Source organism: Oryctolagus cuniculus, chromosome 17 (genome assembly GCF_964237555.1).
Source record: "Oryctolagus cuniculus chromosome 17, mOryCun1.1, whole genome shotgun sequence".
In the NCBI taxonomy this organism is placed as follows: domain Eukaryota; kingdom Metazoa; phylum Chordata; class Mammalia; order Lagomorpha; family Leporidae; genus Oryctolagus; species Oryctolagus cuniculus.
In genome coordinates this window covers 60,585,282-60,605,602 of record NC_091448.1, presented here as the reverse complement: position 1 = coordinate 60,605,602, position 20,321 = coordinate 60,585,282, and the positions used below count along the sequence as shown (strand labels likewise).

General features: G+C 41.5%; 1 protein-coding gene across 3 annotated transcripts in view; it reads right to left on the bottom strand.

The window, feature by feature from the left end:
• Window positions 1-20,321, bottom strand: part of ULK2 (unc-51 like autophagy activating kinase 2) — an 83,374-nt gene that overhangs the window by 47,111 nt on the left and 15,942 nt on the right. For 2 of the 3 annotated variants that reach the window (XM_008270670.4, XM_051824434.2), the window contains 7 exons: window positions 17,043-17,216; window positions 15,526-15,599; window positions 13,397-13,498; window positions 12,307-12,365; window positions 10,336-10,418; window positions 455-502; window positions 40-185 (listed from right to left, as the gene is read on the bottom strand). In XM_008270670.4, coding sequence (XP_008268892.1) covers window positions 40-185; window positions 455-502; window positions 10,336-10,418; window positions 12,307-12,365; window positions 13,397-13,498; window positions 15,526-15,599; window positions 17,043-17,216 — 686 coding nt within the window. The remainder of the gene's footprint in view (window positions 1-39; window positions 186-454; window positions 503-10,335; window positions 10,419-12,306; window positions 12,366-13,396; window positions 13,499-15,525; window positions 15,600-17,042; window positions 17,217-20,321) is intronic. The other variant, XM_002718949.5, reaches the window with a different exon arrangement.

Here is a 20,321-nt window from a genome sequence, read left to right as displayed (position 1 = left end):
CACTAAATCCGAAATCTCTTTAATAAAACCAGAACTTACTGGTGGAGAGGCAAAACGACAAGATGGAGAGCTGCCACAGGAGCTTCCGGAAACAGAGCCAGCATACAGAGGCACTGGAACTGGGCAAGCTGGGGGAAGAAACCGACAAAGAGCTCCGTCTCTTCTTTGAAGTGCAGTTACATGACCTAATAGAAAAGCCCATCAAAACCACTACACCTTGGTGCTGATCACAATTTTGTATTTACCTACTTATTATAGCTTCTATGGATCAAACTAAAAATGAAGCAATCACTGAAATTTTCAACTTGGATTTGAAAGGAAAAACAGAATTGTCATTAAATAAGCCCAATTACAGGTATGTAAGAGAATCTCAATGAAATCTTGAGATGCACAACAAAGTGCACTTATTGTCTGCACTGATTCAAGTAAAAATGCAAAAACACCGAGTACTCACATTTTTTTACTGGAACTTGCTCAAGAAAAGGATGGCTAAAAAATGCTTCTGTAATGAAAAATCAGAATACAATATTTAAACAGCCATTGACTTGTGGATAATCTCCTCAATGTAGTCAACATGTCTTAGATCATAAATAATTAACTTCTTTATATAGCTTCCATTTCCTTTAAATGTAAAAGTGCATTATTTTTATAATACAAAAAGTGATTATAATTCTTAGTAAAATAATTTAAGTGTGAGTTCTCAAACCATTCATTACCAACCCGGGATACCCGATCAGAGGCTACTCTGGAAGATGTGTTCACTGCCATCACCTTGCCCTTGCTGACCACATAAGTCTATGAAATATGGCGATTGTTAATTGTCCTAAGAGGAAACCAAGGAAGCTTATTTGTAAAATGAATACTCTCCTTGCAGCCCAGAAACATACTCCTATAGCTGGCTTTACATTTTTTTGGAAAAACTATTATTTCATTTCTTTAACTGTTCACCAAGGTTAAAACCTGCACAACAGGCCTGCTAAGAAAAGATAAACAAGCAGGTATAAATGGAAATTTATTATTTACTTCACTTTCCTGTGTGTTTAAAGTATTTCATTATTTCTTTTAAAAACATAAAAAAACTTTTAAAATCTCCTTTATCATTGTATCTCAGACTTTTACAGTAATTGTGTATGTGACTATCTGTGCAAGGAGAATAGCACAGTCCTAACATGGAGAGATTTAAGCAAGATCAAGAATAAGCTTAATTCTATTTAGTATAAATTATCTTCTACTCTAAAAGATCTCATGAGTTTTACTGAAATACCCAAAGCCTCTTAGAGCAAATGTCAATCATAACCCTTGCTACAGAATACCAACATGAAAGGTTTTAAAGAGAAACATGAACTTTCTACCTTAGGTATTTTTTAGAACAAAAATTTATACACCTACACAAACTCATAAATTCCAATTTGACATTTAAGATTTTCACAAGATATAACGGGAATGAAATAGATATAAATAACGTAGGCTGAATGCCAACAACAAAACCACTTTTCAAGCCATTTATTATTCCATTGAAAGTATGCAAATTTTTCATACAATCTTTAATTAAAACTATTATCCATGAATATGTTGCTTCACTATTGAACAATATTTCTCATGGTTCAGAGCAACCATCAGTTTAATTTCTCCTCTGAAAGATAAAAGTATTTACCAACATATACCTATGACTGATGGGATTAAGACTAAGAAGAACAATCTTTAAAAAAAAAAAAAAAAGACTTGAAAGGCAGATTTACAGAGAAGAAGGGGAGAGGGAGGGAGGGGAGAGTGAGAGGGAGTGAGAGGGAGAGAGAATGAATATGAATCTTCTATCCACTGGTTCACTCTCCAAACGGCCCCAATGACAAGGAATGAGCCAGACCAAAACCAGAAGCCTGGAACTCCATCTATGTCTCCCATGTGGATGGCAGGAGCCCAAGTACTTTGGCCATTTCCGTTGCTTTCTCAGAAGCATTAGCTGAGAGCTGGATTTGAAATGGAGCGGCCTGAGGGGCTGGCACTGTGGCTCACTTGGTTAATCCTCCGCCTGCAGAGCCAGCATCCCATATGGGCGCTGGGTTCTAGTCACGGTTGCTCCTCTTCCTGTCCAGTTCTCTGCTGTGGCCCAGGAGTGCAGTGGATGATGGCCCAAGTGCTTGGGCCCTGCACCTGCATGGGAGACCAGGAGGAAGCACCTGGCTCCTGGCTTCAGATTGGCACAGCACCGGCCTTGGAGACCATTTGGGGAGTGAATCAATGGAAGGAAGACCTTTCTCTCTGGCTTTCTCCCTCACTGTCTATAACTCTACCTGTCAAATAAATTAAAAAAAAAAAAAAAAAGAAAGAAAGAAAAGAAAAGGAGAGGCCTGGACTTGAACTGGTGCACATATAGGATAGCAGCTTCACAGGCACTGTCTTAAACCGCAACACCAGCCCTGGAAAGAATAATTTTTAATTGTCTACATAAGATGGATAAGAACAAGTCAGAGAATTTTTCCTCAAAGAGGAATTGAAACTATAACAAGTTTGGGGATAAATGTTTTTTCAAAACCTTCAAGAATCACATAAACCCTAAAAATGTGTCCCAAGTTCTTTCACTTCATGTGAAGTGGTAAAACATCATTTGAAGGGAAACTATGATAAGTTAAAGTGCTTAGAGGGAAACTCTTAGCTTTATACTTATAGAAGAGAGCCCCAAATCAAGGACCCATCTTAAAAATCAAAAACTCTAAGAAAGCTGCATCTGCTACTGTAGGCTGTGCAAGGCACTGTGCTTGGGAGAGCAGCCTGCTGACAGCTGAGCTGCCACAGAGCGTGTATTCACAAAGGGTCACCACACACAAAGCTGCCTCTTCCTGAAAGCCCATCTTGGAGGCCAAAGTCTTTCTACAGGAGTCTGCAGTGTTCTTTTTTCCTCCTTCCCAAATCTTTTAATGGTCAAAGAACTGAAAATACCTGGAATGCAGCTTAAGTATCTGAGAACTTTCTCTGCAAAGGCATTCAGGAATCTGGACGTTGGCAAACTACCCAGTTTTCCCCCCTCCCCCCCAGTTTTTTCTTATTCCTAAGCACAGCACAAAAAGTCACCTTCCAGGACATCAGTATCACTAGTGGTACTTTCTTGGACTGGTGTAGATCTTTCTAATACTAAAATCCAAGAAGAGTAAATGGGGGCCATCATTATGGCATAGGTTAGGCAAGCTGCCTGTGACGCCAGCATCACATATCAGAGCATTGTGCCAGTTCGAGTCCCAGCTGCTCCACTTCTGATCCAACGCCCTGCTAATGCACCTGGGAAAGTGTCGCTCCCCCTCTTCGTGGAGGAACGACACAGGACCCTGCGCTGTTCTTTCGTCTGCTCGGCCCTCCCCGGGTTTGCTGCTGGTTCTTCCCGGGTTGGCTACCGTCCCTTCCACCTCCGTGGAAGGGCAGTTCCCCCTGGCCGCATTCCCCACTTCCGCAGGGGAGCGGCACACCGCCGGCCGGCTTTTCTCGGGGGCTGCACAGGTGTTCCTTCAGCTACATGTTCCCCTTAGATGTTCCCCATAGGTGTTCCTGGTGCGTGCCGTCTCTCTCCTCCTTTATAGTCCTCCTCCGCCAATCCTAACTCGGCTGCCCACACGCCGAGTACGCTGCTCTCCAATCAGGAGCAAGTCCTACAGTTTATTGGTTGAACTGGAGGCAGCTGGGTAGAAGCTGTTTTCTCCTCTCCCAGCGCCATATTGTAGGAGAGCAGATGCATAGAATAAGTCTTAATTCCAGTAACTTAGTCTAGTCCGAGCTGCTCCCCACAGAGGAGAGCAGATGCATAGAATAAGTCTTAATTCCAGTAACTTAGTCTAGTCTGAGCTGCTCCCCACAGGAAAGCAGAAGACAGCCCAAGTACTGGGCCCCTGCTACCCATGTGGGAGTTCAGCCCCAGCAGTTGCAGCCGTCTGGGGAGTGAGCCAGTAGATGGAAGATCCCTCTTGCTCTCAACTCCCCGTCTCTGTTACTCTGCCTTTCAAATAAAAAAAAAATGTAAATTAAAAAAAAAAAAAAGCAAATGCCTTACAGAAACCTAACACTATCTGAGAAAGGTGACTTTCCGACTTCATAGTGGTTTAAGAAATATCTTTCATTCTAATAAAGGTATTTTCTTGTTTCCCTTCATTTACCTAAGTATAATACTGTAAAGAAAGAAAATTTATCAAAATGATGAAGTACATTATAAACAAGAAATAAATATAAGTATTCTAGGAAGATGGCAGAGGATGAAGCACCAGGAACCTAGCTCCCCCTCTACAGACTAAAAATAGCACTGGCAGACTCTGCATGATGCCACTATTTTGGAACTCTGGAGTGTACCAAAGGCTTGCAACATCTAAAGGAAGGCTGGAAGGCCAACTACAGTTAATTTCTATACATTTCAGGCCTTAGCACAGTGGCAGCCACCCAATGCTACGGCGGGCAGCTGCGCATTTCTTCCTGAAGCATACAAGCTTTGCAGGAGCCACGGTGAGCACAAAGGACTTTGTCCTGTTTACTGGGCATATGTACTTTGACTGTTAATTGCTACTTTAAAAAAATTTATTTATTATTTGAGAGGCAGAGTTACAGGGAGAAGGGAGAGATAGAAAGATCTTCCATCTGCTGGTTCACTCCCCAGTAGCCGCGACGGCTAGAGCTGAGCTGATCCAAAGCCAGGAGCCAGGAGCTTCTTCCAGGTCCCCCACGTGGGTACATGGGCCCAAGCACTTGGGCCATCTTCCACTGCTTTCCCAGGCCAAAGCAGAGAGCTGGATTGGAAGTGGAGCAGCCAGGACACAAACTGGCTCCCATGTGGGATGCCGGCACTGCAGGCAAAGGTGTAACCTACTTCTGATCACATAGGTACGAAGAGGTGGGTGGCTACTGTTGCAAGGCCCTCCATCCAGCTGAAGTGACTACCAGGGATTTAAAGATCTACTTCACTTTTTTTTCTTTAATCTTCAGAGACAAAAAGGCAGAAAGAAACAGAAAAACAGAGTGCTCCCATTCACCCATTCATTGGCTCACTCCCTAAATGCCTGCCATGGCCAAGGGTGGGTCAAGTAAAAGCTGCAGGGAACTGAGAACACAATCCAGGTCTCCCATTTGGGAGGCAGGGATCCAATTAGTTGAGTCATCACCACTGCCTCCCAGGTTCTGTTTTAGCAGAAAGCTGAATTCAGGACCCAGGACTCCAACCCAGGTATTCCAATATGGGACGCTGCCATCTTAACCAGTATAAACCAAATGTTTCCTACTCTTCATTTCTTTCATTTTTCCTTTACAGTAGCCAGGCAAGACTAGAACACACAAAAGCAGCTGTATGTACAGTAAAAATCACAAAGTGGCTGTCCACGCCCAGGAAAATGCATAGGCTCAGGAAAGACTCCCAAAGACCTTTTCTCTCGAGACTGTTCCTTGGCACAGAGACAGTCTATAACAATCAAAGAAACAGAAATAGTAACAAAAAACTCTGGGAAAGGGCAAGAATATGATTTCTAAAACTACCACATTATTAGATGTGCACTGTCCAGTTTTTTAATCCAAAATCACAATGCACCCAAATAAGGAGGAAAATATAGAGGAGGCATTGAAGCACAGTGGGTTAAGCGGCCACCTGCTATGTTGGCATCCCATATGAGCGCTAGTTAGTGTCCCAGCTGCTCCACCTCTGATCAATTTTCCTGATACTGGGCCTGGGAAAGCAGTGGAAGATGGCCTAGGTGCTCGGGCCTCTGCACTCACATGAGAGACCTGGAGGAGGCTCCTGGTTCTTGCCTTCAGCCCAGCTCAGCCCCAGCTGTTGCAGCCATTTGGGGAGTGAACCAGCAGATGGAAAATCTCTCTGTCTCTTCCTCTCTATAACTGCCTTTCTTTTCCTTAAAAAAAAAAAAAAAAAAAAAAAAAAAAAAGATTTATTTATTAATTTGAGAGGTAGAGTTAAAGAGAGGAGGAAAGACAGAGATCTTCCATCTGCTGGTTCACTCCACAAATGGCCTCAACAGCTGGTCAGCAGCTTCTGCCAGGTCTCCCATGGGGGTGCAGGTTCATCTTCTACTGTTTTCCCGGGCCATAGCAAAAAGCTAGATTGGAAAAGGAACAGCAGACATGAACCGGCACCCATATGGAATGTCAGTGCCCCCAGTGAAGGCTTAGCCTACTATACCACAGTGCCAGCCCCTATAACTCTGCCTTTCAATTAAATAAGAGGAAAATATAGCCTATGGAGAAACTGTGCCTAAAAAAACTTGAAGGCAGACCTACTCAAGAAAGACTATTTTTTTAGATTTATTTTATTTATGTGAAATCCTGACAGAGAGAAGAGAGATGAGCTCAAGACCTTCCATCTCCTGGTTCACTTCCCAAATGGCCATAACAGCTGGAGCTGGGCCAGGCTAAAGCCACAGGAGTGGCAAGAGCCCAAATACATGGAACATCTTCTGCTTTCACAGGCAAATCAGCAGGGGCTGAAGCCAAAGTATAGCAACCAAACCTCAAACCAGCGCTCCACTATGAAATGCCAGCTACACAAGCCCACTACGTCACAATGCTGGCCCCTAGATGGACTTTTATAAAAAAATTATTTATTTTACTAGAAAATTACAGTTACACAGAGAGAGAAGGAGAGGCAGAGAGAGAGCAAGAGAGAGAGGTCTTCCATCGATGGTTCACTCCCCAAATGGCCGCAATGGCTGGAGCTGAGCCGATCCAAAGTCAGGAGCCAGGAGCTTCCTCCAGGTCTCCCACGTGGGGCCCAAGGACCTGGGCCATCTTCTACTGCTTTCCCAGACCATAGCAGAGGGCTGGATAGGAAGTACAGCAGCCGGGACTCAAACTGGCACCCATATGGGATGCCAGCACTGCAGGCGGCTGCTTTACCGACTACACCACAGCACCAGCCCCCCTAGATGGACTTTAAATAAGTGTCTTGAGGATGCTCAAAGAATGAAAAGAAGATCTAGATAAAGTCAAAAAATTATATTTTAAAAAATGGTTATATCAATAGTGATAGAAAATCTAGGGGCTGGCGCTGTGGCATAGTGGGAAAAGCTGCCGCCTGCAGTGCCAGCATCCATATGGGCACCGGTTCGAGTCCCAGCTGCTCCACTTCAGATCCAGCTCTCTGCTATGGCCTGGGAAAGCAGTAGAAGATGGCCCAAGTGCTTGGGCTCCTGCACTGGATTGGGAGACCCAGAAGAAGCTCCTGGCTTCAGACTGGAACAGCTCCAGCTGTTGCAGCCAATTGGGGAGTGAACCAGTGGATGGAAGACCTTTCTCTCTCTCTGCCTCTCCTTTCTCTGTATAACTCTTTCAAATAAATAAATTTTTTTTTAAAGAAAATCTAAAAGGGAACTGTGGAGCTACAAAGTACAGTAACTAAAATGAAAATTCACTAGAGGAATTCAAAGGCAGACATGAGGAAACAGAAAAAATAATCAGCAAATATGAATAGAAGACAATAAAAATGAGGAACAGAAAAAAGATATTAAAGAAAAGTGACAGTGCCTAAGCAACAATGAGGACATCAAGTGGACCAAAATATGCATTGTGGGAATCCTTGACAATGAAGAGACAGAGAAAGGAACAGAGATTAAAAAACCATTTAGGGGCCAGTGCTGTGTCATAGTGGGTAAAGCCGCTGCCTGCAGTGCCAGCATCCCATTTGGGCGCCAGCATATGGGTCCCAGCTGCTCCACTTCTGGTCTAGTTCTCTGCTATGGTCTGGGAAAGCAGTAGAGGATGCCCCAAGTCCTTGGGCCCCTGCACTTGTGTGGGAGACCTAGGGGAGGCTCCTGGCTCCTGGCTTTGGATCAGCACAGCTCCAGCCGGTGCAGCCAATTGCAGAGCAGAGTGAACTGGCAGATGGAAGACCTCTCTCTCTCTGCTTCTCCTTCACTCTCTGTGCAACTCTGTGTAAATCTTAAACACACACACACACACACACCATTTAAATACACGTAGGCCACCAAACACCACAGCTTAGCCTAAACCCCCTTAAATATATTCAGAATACTTATATTAGCCTACAATTGAGCAAAAGCTTTTAACAAAAGCCTATACTTTGTAATAAAGTATTAAATGTATCCCATAATTTTTTAATATTCGTCTGAAAGTGAAAAGCAGAAGAGTTGCATGGTGTACTTCACATTACTCTAAATAAGTTAAACCATTTTAAGTTGGAGACCATCTGTATATCCTACATTTATCTCTTTTCTTCCTCTGACTTAAAAGAAATTAGATAAAATGATAAAATAATATCTGTAAAATTGTACTGCTGGGCTTATAACATATAAAGACCAATATATATGACAATGATAACATAAAGGCAGAAGGAATGGCATCCATATTGGAGCCAAAAAAATGACACTAAACAGTACCTTGGTCACAAGAACTGAAGAGTATCAGAAATGATAACTATACAGGTTAATATAAGACTCTAAATTTTTTTCTCCTTCTTCTACCTTCCTTAAAAGATATAAACACATACAAAGCAATAGCTACAACACTGCATCTATGAGACTATAACATAGCCATAATACATATGACAATAAGAACACAAAGACAGAAGGGAACAGAGCTATATTAGATGGGCAAAGTTTCTGTATGGTCCTGGAATTTAACTAATATTATTATGAAGTAGTTTGTGTAAGTTAAGAAGCACATTGTAGAGCAACCATTAAGAAAATAACTAAAGAATTTTTAAATAGAACAATCAATAAAGGATGTAAATATTACACTATAAAATAATTTAATAAATATCACCCAGAAGCTGACAATTCCAAAATATACACCCAGCCTAGATATCTCCTCTGAAATTCAAGTGCTCTTTTAATATACACATTTGGATATCAAATGGTTATCTTAAACTTACCATGCCCTACCTAAATTCCCCTAATTGTCCCCATAGCCTGTTCCATCCACATGATCATTGCAATCTCCATAAATTACAACCCCATCCTTTCAGTTGCTCAGACACAAATCTTGGAGTACTTTTGTCTTCTCTTTCTCACACCCACATTCCATACATCAGTAAACATTGATGTATCCAGCCTGTGGGTTTCAGTCCCAGCTCCACTGTCACATTCCAGCTTCCTGCTACTGTGCACTCTGGGAGGCAGCAGGTGATGGCTCCAGTACTTAGGTCCCTAACACCCGAATCAGAGACCCAGACAGTTCCAGGGTCCTGGCTTCAGCCTGGCTCACCTCCAGCTATCATGGGCATTTGGGGAGTGAGCAAACAAATGGAAGATTTCACTCGCTCTCATTCTCTCTAGAGAGCAATTGCAAACTAAAACATTAGACCAGGGCCGGCACTGTGGAACAGAAGGTTAAAGAACCAGCATCCCATATGGGCATAAGTTTGAGTCCCAGATGCTCCACTTCAGATCCAGCTCTCTGCTAATGCTCCTGGAAAAGCAGTGCAGAATGGCCCTAGAGCTTGGGCCCCTGCACCCATGTGGGAGACCTGGAAGAAGCTCCTGGCTCCTGGCTTCAGATTGGCTCAGCTCTGGCTGTTGTAGCCATTTGAAGAGTGACCCAGTGGATGGAAGAGTGATCTCTCTCTCTCTTTGCCTCTGCTTTTCTGTAACTCTTTCAAATAAATAAATAAATCTTTAAAAATAATCATATTTTATTTATCTGCAAGGAGAGAGTGATATAGACAAACACACGAAGAGAGCTCCCATCTACTGGTTTGCTCCCCAAATGCCCACCATGGCTAGGGCTGGACTGCAGTCAGAAATGCAACCTAAGTCTCCCACATGGGTGGCAGGAATCCTATTACTTGAGCCAACACTGCTGCCTTCCTGGGTCTATACTGGCAGGAATCTGTTATCAGAAGTCAGAGCCAGGACTCAAATCCAAGCACACCACTGTGGGATGCAGGTGTCATAATCACCAGGCTAAGTACTACTTTTTTTTTGACAGGCAAAGTGGACAGTGAGAGAGAGAGACAGAGAGAAAGGTCTTCCTTTGCCGTTGGTTCACCCTCCAATGGCCGCCGCGGCCGGCGCGCTGCAGCCAGCGCACCCCGCTGATCTGATGGCAGGAGCCAGGTATTTATCCTGGTCTCCCATGGGGTGCAGGGCCCAAGTACTTGGGCCATCCTCCACTGCACTCCCTGGCCACAGCAGAGAGCTGGCCTGAAAGAGGGGCAACTGGGACAGAATCCGGCGCCAAGACCGGGACTAGAACCCGGTGTGCCGGCGCCGCAAGGCGGAGGATTAGCCTAGTGAGCCGCGGCGCCGGCCAGGCTAAGTACTATTCCCTCTACAGTATCTTTTTAAAAATCCTTTGGGAATCAAAAATAATTAGAAACCATGAAAATTTGAAGTCATTACTTACCAAAGTCCATCCTATCTTTCTGGTTTCTCTGAAGTAAACCCAAAAGGAGATTAGTCAAGTAAGGTGATGTTTCTCTGGGAATACTGAGGGAAAGGGAAAAAAAAATAGTGAGTTCATATTTTTTTAAAAGATTTATTTTATTTATTTATTTGAAAGTCAGAGTTACATGGAAAGAGGAGAGACAGAAAGACAGAGAGAGAGAGAGGTCTTCATCTGATGGGTCACTCTCCAGTTGGCCATAACAGTCGGAGCTGTGCTGCTCCGAAGCCAGGAGCTTCCTCCGGGTTTCCCACGCGGGTGCAGGGGCCCAAGAACTTGGGCTATCTTCTACTGCTTTCCCAGGCCATAACAGAGAGCTGGATCAGAAGTGGAATGGCCGGGACTCAAACCGGTATCCATATGGGATGCCAGCACTTCAGGCCAGGGCTTTAACCCGCTGCACCACAGCACTGGCTCCATGGGTTTATATTTATTAATTACATTACTTTTGCCTTGTTATGATAAAGGAAAAATATACATGCAGTTTCACAGATACCACATTTATAACAAGAGCAGCATGGTAAAGCCTCAGACCTCAAAGATGAGGGAAAAAAACACTAAACAACTGCCTTTGAGAAGCAGCATAAACTGGTTCGTGTCCTGCAGCTGCATTTCCAATCCAGCTCCCTACTAATGGCCTGGGAAAGCAGCAAAAGATGGCCCAGTATCTGGCTCCTGCACCCATAGAGAGGACCAAAGGGAAGCTCCTGGCTGCAGCCTGAACGTTGCAGCAATTTAGGGAATGAGCCAGCAGATAAAAGACTCCCTCTCTCCCTTTTCCTCTGTAACTCTGCCTTACAAATAAGTAAAAATTTTTTTTTTTAAAAGTGAGGAAAGGAACATTCTCTTGTATTGCTATAGTAATTGGGAGAGCCTATCTGCAGAGTCTGCTGTTCAGCCCAATAATTCCATTTCTAGGAGTCTACCCTAAAGAAATTCACACATGCACAAAAGTGCACATATATTTCACTTTAACCTGTTTGTAGAAGCCAAAAAATGAAAATAGGGATCTGATTAAATACCGTATGGTACATCTAATTAAGGGATTCTATGTAGACATTCAAAAGATTGCAGTTAACTCTCTACATACTGAAATTGAACATTTAAGATATACTAACAGAGTAAAAGTTGGAGAACAATTCATAAAGCATGATGTAATTTGTCTTAAATATATATATGCATAAATATGTACGTTAGGGTTGGCACTGTGGTGTAGCAGGTTAAGTCACTTCCTGCAGTGCCAGCATCCCATATAGGCACCAGTTCATGTCCAGGCTGCTCCACTCCTGATCCAACTCCCTGCTAATGCACCTGGGAAAGCCGTGGAAGATGGCCCAAGTCCTTGGGCCCCTGCATCCGTGTGGGAGACCCAGATGAAGCTCCTGGCTCCTGGTTTCAGTCTGGCCCAGCCCTGGCCACTGGGACCATTTGGGGAGTGAACCAGCAAATGGAAGACTTCTCTCTCTCTGCCTCTGCCTCTCCCTCTCTGTAACTCTGCCTTTCAAATAAATAAATATTTTTCAAAAATACGTCCATAAATGAACACTCAAACATGTATAAAGAGCTCCAATAAAAAAGACCTGTAAAGATACAGAACAAATTCTTACTATCCTTATGGAGTATGACAAAGCCTAAGGGAGAATTTACTTTCTATGTTATGCATATCTACTCTCTTCACATCTCCCACTCCATAAGGAACACATGTAACTTTTGTAATATTTTTCTTTTAAATTGCTTCATATTTCAAAAGATAAGGAATAAGGTACAGTACCCATGATGTGCTGGTAACTTTGTGATTTGTGGTTATAAAAAACACAATCACATTTCTGTCAAGTGAAAAAAGCATCAACAACAGAAACAGATAAAACACAGAGTCCAAATAAAAACACCATGTTCCCAAATAGTAAAATTCAGTGTAATCTAAACACATACCTAGGCATTAAGCTCCTGTTCTTCTCATAAAACATCCTTAAATCTTGAGGACTATTGGCCTGTTTAAAAAAAAAAAATAATTTCCTAAACAACAGGGGCAAAACTTCCAAATCACATGACTGGCGCCACATTCTTGCTATAGAACATAGATTCTGAACTTAAAAGCCATGGACTACTGAAGGAGCCATAGCTGCGCATTAGGAACTTACAAAACCTCTGTAATTGTGTGCACTTTTTACACACTCAGAAGCGCCTAAAAATCAGAAAAGATTAAGAATCACTACTCTGGTGGTTACATGGCCAGAATATGTTTACAGTCTGGATCACTTGGCATTTCAAGGGATTCAAGGAAGAGAACTAAGTGAACTGCTGCTATTTTGTCTTCCCATGGCCACAAACATCACCCTGTGGCAACTGCTGCTGAGCTAGTGAAACTGCTTCTACATACAAACTAAAATAGGAAATTCAAAGTGTTAAACCTGGGTATTTCTCTATTTTTCAGATTATCTTGGGTAAATAATTCCACTTTGTTCCAGTTATCAGATTCAAAAATCTTTGCAACTAAGAAATTATAACATGGCAATATGAAATCATTATGATCATACTCTTAACAGAGGGCCACTTCTTGACAAGATATTAGGAGAGAACAAAATAATTTCCATGGAGTCTCAACAATTCCTCCCTTCTCACTGAACAGTGTCAGGAATTGAGACCTGGAGACAGTTTCCCATGATCTCTCCAACCACCCCAGCCCTGACACGGATTCCAGGACTCCAAAACCAGGTTAAGCAGGAAGCACTGGTGTCATCATTCATGCATATGACCCCCTAGCTATCAGTCCTGACTCTGCCTGGTTTTCTTTGTTAGCCTGCAACAGGTTTCATGGCCAGTCCACCTACAAAGTGCAGACAGATAAAAGAGGAAAAGCAAAAAGGTGTTCTGGCTCACCATAGCAGCTTTAGCCGTTAACAAAATCAAAGTAAGTGACAAAGCAACCAAAAACACTCCTTTCAGAGTACTTTTCATTTTATAAGCGAATGGCAATTGTAAAATAAGATCCCAAAAGTGAAGCTGTAAGAACAAAGCCTACCTGAAAAGGTGGTTTTCCAACTAGGCATTGATATATCACCGTTCCTATGCTCCACAGGTCTGCCTTGGCATCATAATGTTGAGACATAATAACCTCAGGAGCCTAGGCAGAGAAAAATTCAAGAGACACAAGCCATGTTATCTGGACTTACTCTACACATGCTAATTAACTAGAAAAGGGCAAACTCTTAATAAAGTTACACACACTAACAGACTGTGATATTTCTGTAAACAAATGACACTGCAATGAACTTAGAACTACATTATTATATTGAGATTTATTTAAAAATATCAAAAACAGTTCTGTATTTATGTTACAAGTTGTAGACACAAATGTTTCTATATATCATTATGGAAACAAAGTACAGTAAGAGAATTAAGATAACAATAGAGAGGTAGGCCTTCAGCTTAGTGCTCAAGACGCCCTCTATTCCACCCTGGGGAAGCCGTGCAGATTCCTGGCTCGGGTTCCTGACTCACCCCCTGGGAGGCAGCGGGGTGGCACAAGTAACTGAGTTCCTTGAAAGTCCTGGATCTTATTCTAGGCTCCTGACTTCAACCCACCCCACCTTCCCTTGCAGGCAATCAGGAAGAGAGCCAGGGATGGCAGCTCTGTCCCTCAAATGAATGAACAACAACAAAATTTTTAATAAATGATCCTAAAAGTAAAGGCATTTCTTTGCTGCTTTGTTAAAGGTATTTTCAGGCTTCTCATCAAATGCTGCTTTTTTTAAAATATATCACCAATTGGGAAAAACATTAAATAGAAATGTCAGATATACTTAAAGATAGTGGAATTTTATTTCCTAAGCAACACTTTTTATTTACTGTCTCTAGTAAATTTCTTACTGAGTCACCTTCCTTTAATAATCAGCCAAAACACTCTACAAGACTGAACTCATAATCAAGAAAAAATGCAAACTAAAAATTAAATTATAAAATATGAACCACATAAACAGTAAAACTATGATCAAGGAAGTAAATCTAGTGTAAAAACTTTTTTTAAATCTTTACTAGTTTCATTAAACCTCAAAGTTGATTTTTTTAATGGACTTCCTAACATAAACTCATTTTAAACTAAGAAGTGAAATAGGTATTCCTCTGAAATTCCAGAATTATGTACTTCCAGGCTTAATACTTCATACTAGTTCAAAAGTTTAATAGCCCAATTCTATCAGACAAATTTATGTGAAATTTATGTGAAAAGATAAATTTATGTGAAAAGATACAGAGGAAAGCTAAAATTTTTTTGGCTTTAAGTGTAAAGACATGTAAGAAAATCACCATAGGATCTTGCTAAGACAGGCAACACACAAGATGAGCATTTCCTACAGATGAAGAGGTGCCCCAAAAGGCGTTTTTTAAATAACTCCCTAACATGATGCATCAAGTAAGCCTGACAAAACTTCATTAATTTTTATATTCAGTTGAAGCTAATAGATTTCTATAACTAATCATTTAAAAAAATTAAAATAAGCAAACGTGACTTAGACTTGATTTTACAGCCTACTCTACCAATGTATGATGCTGTATATAGCATTATCACTAATATAATTAACGTTAGTAATATAAACATAGACTATATAAAACCACCTTACTTGGAAACAAGAATTATACAGTAGTCCCATCTTATCTGCAGTTTCATTTTCTGCAGTTTCAGTTGTCCACAATAAACTATAATTTAAAAATATTAAAGGAAAATTCCTAAGTCTTAAAACTGCGCATCATTCTGAATAGCATGGTAAAATCTATCTACACCATACACTCTACCCACCTGAAGCTACTCAGTAGCGTTTTCAGTTACCAGATCAACTGTTTCAGTATTACAATGCTTATGTTCAAATAACCCTCATTTTACTTCAGTACCAACAAAAATCATGCGTAATGATGCAAAGGAGGCACTAGGGTATAAAACATGGAAGGACATATTAATTCAGGCACTATGTAGCAATGCTGGCAGTGCTTACAGGAAAAACTTAGGATATACAGGGCTTAGTACAATCCACAGTTTCAGGCATGCCCTGTAAGTCCCGGAACACATGACCTGCAGATAAGAGGGACCACTGTACTTAAATTCCAGTGTTTCTAATGCCACGCTTTAAATACACAAGGATGCACTCACTCACTCACCATATACATTGGAGATCCACACAGTGTTGCAGCCATCATGTTGCTATGCAGGTAACGAGCAAAACCAAAATCCGCTATTTCACAAAATAAAAAGGCAAGAAACAAATTATATCTTTGCTCACACTTAACAAAGCACAAGATGGTACAAAAGAGTTATGAAAAATAAGCCATCACTGTGGTTCAGTGGGCTGAGCCGCTGCTTGTGACACCAGCAATCCAAAATCAAGAGAGGTGGTTCAAGTCCAGAAAGCTACTCTTTCTGATCTAGCTCCCTGATAATGTGCCTGGGAAAACAGCTGATGGCTCATGTATCTGGTTCCCTACCACCCACATGGGAGATCAGAATGTAGTTCTGGGTTCCTGGCTTGAGACTGGCCCAGCCCCAGCCATTGAAGACATTTGGGGAGTGAACCAGCAAAGAGATCTCTTTCTGCCTCTCCTTCTCTGTCACTCTTTCAAATAAATAACCTTTTAAAAAAAGGATTGTGGGGGCTGGTGCGGTGGCATAGCAGTTAAAGCCACCATTTGCAGTGCGGGCATCCCATGTGGGTGCCGGTTCGAGTCTCGGCTGCTTCACTTCTAATTCAACTCTCTGCTAAGGCCTGGGAAAGCAGTAGAAGATGGGTTTAAGCCCTCAGGCCCCTGCACCCACATGGGAGACCTGGAGGAAGCTCCTGGCTCCTGGCTTCAGATCAGTGCAGCTCTGGTCATTGCGGCCAATTAGGGAGTGAACCAGTGGATGGAAGACTCTCTCTCTGCCTCTCCTTCTCTCTCTGTGTAACTCAAATAAATAAATCTTAAAAAAAAAAAAAAAAAAAAAGAATTGTGAAAAATAAACAGCTTATTGAATAAGACTATCTACCAAAGAAAAAAAGTGGTTATCAATTTCAATAAAATAAAAAATACCATCAAATGTCTAAGTAACTACTCTGCCAGATTTGTAAGCAAGGGGTATGAAAATGTTAATTATTAATAAGTGGTTTACTAATATACTTCAACAAATATCAACAACAGATATAAAATTTGAATTTTTTCCCCTACTGCTTCAAATAATTCTGAGAAACAAGAGCACCAAACAAGAGCCAATGGCTGAACCAGATGACCTTTTAGATCCTTACATCAAAATCCCATGAGCTGTAAAGAATCAAGGTTATAAGACTGGTGCCAGTATTATACTACATCAGCTTCCCCACCAAGAGAAGCAACACTTGCTACTCAGATTCGTATTTACAGCCTGGCCTTGTCTAAGACTTATTATACAAAGGTACTTCCAAAACTTCATAGAAAATGGAATTAAAAGTCTATTTTGGTATAAGATATCTTTATAAGATGTATTTCCCATAAACTCTGAAGATCCCTTGCACAACGCAATAAGGTAAAAAGGATTCACATATCTAAACAGACCTCGCTGAACTCAATAAAAATTTCAACATTGCATCAATAAAGCTGAACTAAAATTATCTACAACACTGAGTCTCAAAAACGTCTCTTCCATGAAACAATGCATGGCCTTTTACCTATTTTGATGCGAATACCACTGACACTTGACTTTCTGCGGTTGGCGTAGGACAACAAGATGTTCTGTGGTTTGAGATCCCTGTGAATTATTCCTTTGCTATGCAGAATTCTCATGGCAGCTGCAATCTGATGCAGAAATACTCTGATAGTGTCTTCGCTGAGAGTTCCTTTAGCTGGCAGGAAAGGAATTACATAAATATTTAAGCACAAAAAAATCAAATATCATCTGCATATTCCATTAACAGAATTTAGTTGTGAAAGACAGCATGAAGCGAAGAAAAGAAATGCACATTCACTCACTTTTTAACTTTAATAACTGAAGTCCATGAAGAAATATTAGATTTCTCCAAAAATGTAACCAATCTGTTACAAAGAAAACTGATTTGCATTTTCCTCCATTGTCACCTGTGATTTTGGCTTTGCCCTTTCTGTTTTTACTGCTGAAAGTGGCCACATTACTAAAATACTGTAAGTACAACAAATGTGAATCTCCTTTACAAGCCAAAAACTAAGCTGCTTTTCATATTAGTCAAGTATCTGGGTAAATGTCCATATTTAATTCTAACCATCACATAAGCACAAATTTAAAACAAGCAAAATAAAAATAATTAAAAATAAAAAACAGGCAAAATGTGGGCCAGCATTGTGGTACAGCAGGTTAAGCCTCTGCCTATGACACAGGCATACCATATCAGAGTGCCACTTGAGTCCCAGCTGCTCTGCTTCAGATTCAGCTCCCCGCTAATGTGTCTGGGAAAGCATCAGAAGAGGACCCAAGTACTTAGGCCCCTGCCACTCACATAGAGAGCTGGATGGAGTTCCAGGATCCTGGCTTCAACCTGGCTCAGCCCTGGCCGTTGTGGCCATTTCAGGGGTGAACTAGAAGATGGAAGGTCTCTTTTTCTCTGTCTCTCCCTATATCACTCTGCCATTCAAATAAATTAATCTTAAAAAAAAAAATACAGGCAAAATCTCTGAATAGAAAGACTTGATACCACTATTGCTTATACCTCTCAGGATCTGAGTTCCCACATCTTATCTTTTATTTTTAAATTTTATTTATTTGAGGGACAGATAGACAGAGACAGGAAGACAGATAAACTCCCATCCATTACTTCCTAAATGCCCACAACATCCAGGGCTTGACCAGGCCAAAACTGGGAGCTAGGACTCCAACTCAGTTTCCCATAAGGATGGCAAGGATCCAAGAACTTAAGCCATTACTCGTTGCCTCCCAGGGTGTGCATTAGCAGGGAGCTGCAAGCTAGAATCAGAAACACGCCCCAAGAAGTTTCTTAATCCACTAGGCCAAACGTACATCTCTCTCTTTCCTTTTTTCTCCCCAGTTTCCCCAACACTACTGTCCCAGCATTGGATGTTTCTCAACTAAAGATGCCTTTAAGAAAAAAATGCTTTTACTACTATAAAGAGGCAGTCTGAATATCATTAAAAGGTAATCACCGTGTAGTAACCACTACAGCATTTCTGTGTGTGCTGGGGTGCATGAGGGTTTACGGCTTGATTGTTAGGCTAAACTTGTTCAAATCCTGGCTCCTTCACTCACTGTGTAACTCCAAAAAATGAATCCCTGTGCCCACTTCCTCAGCTATAAAAGCTGATAAGAGACCAACCACATAACAGAGTGTTATGAAGATTAAACGAAATAACACGTTTGATGATGAAGATTTTATAAAAAGGTCTGGCACATAATTACTCAAATATACTACACATTCAAATATAACAAATGTAAATGTTCTAAATGTAATTCCTCAAATCTACATTAAAGACTTAATATCTTTGACTCTATTTAAATCTTTTGATAAGACATTCTTGTCCATCTAATTCTTAGAATACGTTCTACATAACCTTTCCATTTGTAATTAAGAAACATAAAAATAACATTAACACCTGGAACAAGTGAAATATTATGGTTCCAAAATCATCTTAATGACTTCTCAAGTGACACCATCTTCAAATAAAATAAATCTCCATGATTTAAAAATTACTAGGGGCGGGCATTTGGCTCAGTGGTTAAGTTGCTGCCTGAGATACCTTCATCTCACGCTGCAAAGCCTGGTTCCAGCTACCCTGCTTCTAATCCAAATTCCTGCTAATGAGCACCCTAGGGAGGCTGCTGCTGATGGCTCAAGTAGTTGGGTTCCTGCCACTCATGGAGGAGACTAGATGGAACTGTAAGCTCTTAGCTTCTGCCTGGCCCTGCCCTGACTTGCTGCAGACATTTGGGGAATGAACCAGTGAATGGAAGATCTCCACCCACACCTCTTAAATAAAATGAAAACAAATTTTTTTTTAGGGGGCTGGCGCAGTGGGTTAAAGCCCTGGTCTAAAGCATCACCATCCCATATGGGTGCCAGTTCTAGTCTCGGCTGCTCCTCTTCTGATCCAGCTCTCTGCTATGGCCTGGTAGAGCAGTGGAAGATGGCTCAAGTCCTTGGGCCCCTGCACCCACGTGAGAGACCCGGAAGAAGCTCCTGGCTCCTGGCTCCTGATCGGCACAGCTTCAGCCACTGAGGCCATCTAGGGAGTGAACCAGCAGATGGAAGACCTCTCTCTCTGTCTCTACTTCTCCCTGTAACTGCTTTCAAATAATAAAATGAATCTTAAGAAAAAAATTTTTTTAATTATCAAATACTGGGGTGAGATGTTTAGCATAGAGGACAAGCCACAAACCCAGATGCTCACATGCCACACTGCAGTGTCTAGGTTTGGTACTTGGCTCTGGCTCCTGCTAACACAAACCCCAGGAGGTAGTAGGATGGTTCAAATAATGGGTTCCTGCTACCCATTTGGGAGACCTGAGTTCTCTTCTTCCCACAGGCCCAGCCACTGCAGGCATTTGGATAGTAAATCAGCAGATGGGAAAGCTGTCTCTTATTTTTTTTTTAACATGATAAAATACTTTGGAGAGACACAATTTTATTTGAATGCTTCACAACCTATGTGTATGCACTTTGCATTCAAAATTTCATGCACCATCCAGTTCTAAAATCTTAATTCAATGCCATGAAATAATTTCAGTGTCACCTTTAGTTCTTCATAATGGATTTTTTTAAATTGTAAGACATATTCACATAAATGCATTATTTAATACATTCTTCCATTAAGATTTTCCAGTTTGTCAGAAATGCGAGGTTCCCTGACAGCAACTCAGTTGAGCCCTCTGAAGGACAGAAATTCTAGTTGGCTTCTTCCCTCCTGGGCAGAAGGCTCATCTCTTACGCAGTGTTCAACACACACACACAAAAGCAGCATTTACA